The 2,368-nt window shown below is 35.8% G+C and overlaps 1 protein-coding gene across 1 annotated transcript in view; it reads left to right on the top strand.

Annotated features, from left to right (window-relative positions):
* The window catches only part of LOC111089518, a gene marked incomplete at its 5' end in the record, with an annotated part of 5,586 nt that extends 3,745 nt beyond the window's left edge, over positions 1–1,841 (top strand). Inside the window, one exon of the mRNA XM_022402168.1 lies at positions 397–1,841. Within this exon, the coding sequence (XP_022257876.1) occupies positions 397–1,621 (1,225 nt within the window). The remainder of the gene's footprint in view (positions 1–396) is intronic.
* Between the last annotated feature and the right edge of the window lie 527 nt (positions 1,842–2,368).

A 2,368-nucleotide genomic window follows, 5' to 3' on the forward strand; every position in this document is an offset into this window, starting at 1 on the left:
TGGAGGCCCAAAAGCAGATAAATAATAATTAAAGAAACTTGGTGTAAACCAATCAGCTAATCAGGATTATTTAATAATTAAAGAAACTTGGTGTAAACCAATCAGCTAATGAGGATTATTTAATAATTAGTGAGCTGCCTTCAGACACTATTATATACTCTATCAGATTACTAAATAACATGGTTTAAAGCTGAAACTACTAAGTTAACTAGATTTTATAAACTTGTTTTATGACAACTTGTGAACTGTTGTTGAAGATGTACTTATGAATGTTCTGGTTTATACGTTCGAAATTCCCAGTGAAAATAGAAGATTATAATATATCAAAACAAAAGTGTATGAGCTAATTGAAGTAATGAAAGGAGAACATTGATATTTGTATCTCTTTGTTCTCAGGAAAGACTCCTGTCCAGACTGCCAGTTTGCCATGCCATCCATCAGTAATTGTGAGAATCAAGAGGTCCTGGACTGTGATGTTGAAGCTGAGGAAGTTACTGAGATCGGAGAATGTAGCTTGGTTCAGTTAAGAAATGGTGTTTTGGCCTATGGTAGCCAAGAATCTCTACTATCAATTACTAATGCATTAGAATCTAAAATTCATAGCAGTAACATACACAAAGGTGTGTCTCTTTTGAGTGAATTGGATGATCAGTACAGGGAACTCATTGAAAAGTATGAAGACATGTTGGGTTCTCGTAGGCTTCACCTTGGGGAGCAACTTTCCCAGAGCTTGGGTGTCGAAGATTACAAGAGTGCCAAAAGAAACAGGGAAGAACAAGCACTTAATGAAGGTACAGATAGAGGATGTGATAGTGTAGATTGTGAAATTGATGTCAAGCCTTCAAGAAACCAGTTGAGTGCCACATTACACTGGTCATCAACACTGCCACAACTCTCTAGATCCAAGTTGGCCACTGAAGAACTGTCAGACTCTTCTCTTTCCTCTGGGTTTTCTGAAATCTCAGAACGCATCATGATTGATCAGGAAATTCAGACCGAACCTTTTCCTGAAGCTAAAACAGAGCAAGCTTCTTCCACAAAAACTTTGGACTTCTCATCAGCATCAGATTCTTTAAATGATCATTTCAGTCATGGTCCTCCCGAGTACAAGCGGCTGTTTAAGGAAATATTTGCGGTTCTAAAACAATCTCTTAATGTTGACCTTGAAGAAAACATACAACTACCTCAAAACTCATCATTGCAGAAGGATATTCAGCCACCAGAAGAACAGACATCAAATACCAGAGTCTCTCCGAATAACGTTTCCCCCATTTCTCAGGCCAGTCACGGTTCTAGGTTGAACTCTGCTGGTTGCAAAAGTCTTGACATTTCTGAAAACAAAAGTATGAAGAAAAATAGTTCTTTAGATGGCAGACTTTCTGGACAGACACAAATTACCCATACTCCAATCACAAAATTCTCCAATTGTAAAAGCTCCAAACGGTCAGCTTGGATATCTTTTCAAGACTTCACTCTTCCAAGACCATTCTCACATCAAACTTTCCAGGTTAGGCTTCCTGGAAACTTATCCTATGCAGATGTACTGAAGAAAGGGAGACATGCTCACAAAACAACAATCTGGCGTAACAGAGGCAACCTGAATTACAGTTGTTGCAACTGACTAGACAATCGGTTGGGCCAAATTTAAGACCATATCCTGACTAGAGCTTCAGAATGTTGTCATTTTTTTACTAATAAACTACCAAAAACCTTTCTTATGGCAGGAAAGATTCAAGGTGTTTGATATACAAAAGTATCTATAGGGTATTTGGTTTTATCTCTTTCTTTTATTTTACTGGTTAACAATGACATAAGATAAGCTATTGTTGATAGATATGTTCTTAAGGGCAACAGACTTGGTGTTTTGCTCATTTATTGTTATTGTTGAAGTTATATAGAAATGGTTGTGATTTGATATGTGTGAGTGACAATATATGGCCGTTTCCCTAATGGTTAAAGGTTTTTCACGAAAAATTGTTGTTTTTGTTGGTTACATTATGCAGGATCTATATATATATATATTATCACCATGTTTAAACTGCGATGAATAGCTATCAGCAATAAGAATTTTAACATAGCCTTGTTTGTTTGTGACATAACCCTGACGTGTTTTTTTTTCCCCACTCCTGGGAGTCAACCTTGTATTTTTTTAATTTTGTTTATATTAATGAGTATTGACATTTATGTAGTTTTAAATAAGATTTACAATTAAATAAATCTACAAATTGTTGAAAATATATTGTTACAAGACAGGAATTTATAGAATAAAGGTGTATGAACTGTAACAAAACATAAACATTCGATGACGAGGAACCCACTTTGAGACTAATAATGGCTGGAGACGGCTTGAATAGGTAGTGAAGAAAAA

Source organism: Limulus polyphemus, unplaced genomic scaffold, assembly GCF_000517525.1.
Source record: "Limulus polyphemus unplaced genomic scaffold, Limulus_polyphemus-2.1.2 Scaffold6497, whole genome shotgun sequence".
In the NCBI taxonomy this organism is placed as follows: domain Eukaryota; kingdom Metazoa; phylum Arthropoda; class Merostomata; order Xiphosura; family Limulidae; genus Limulus; species Limulus polyphemus.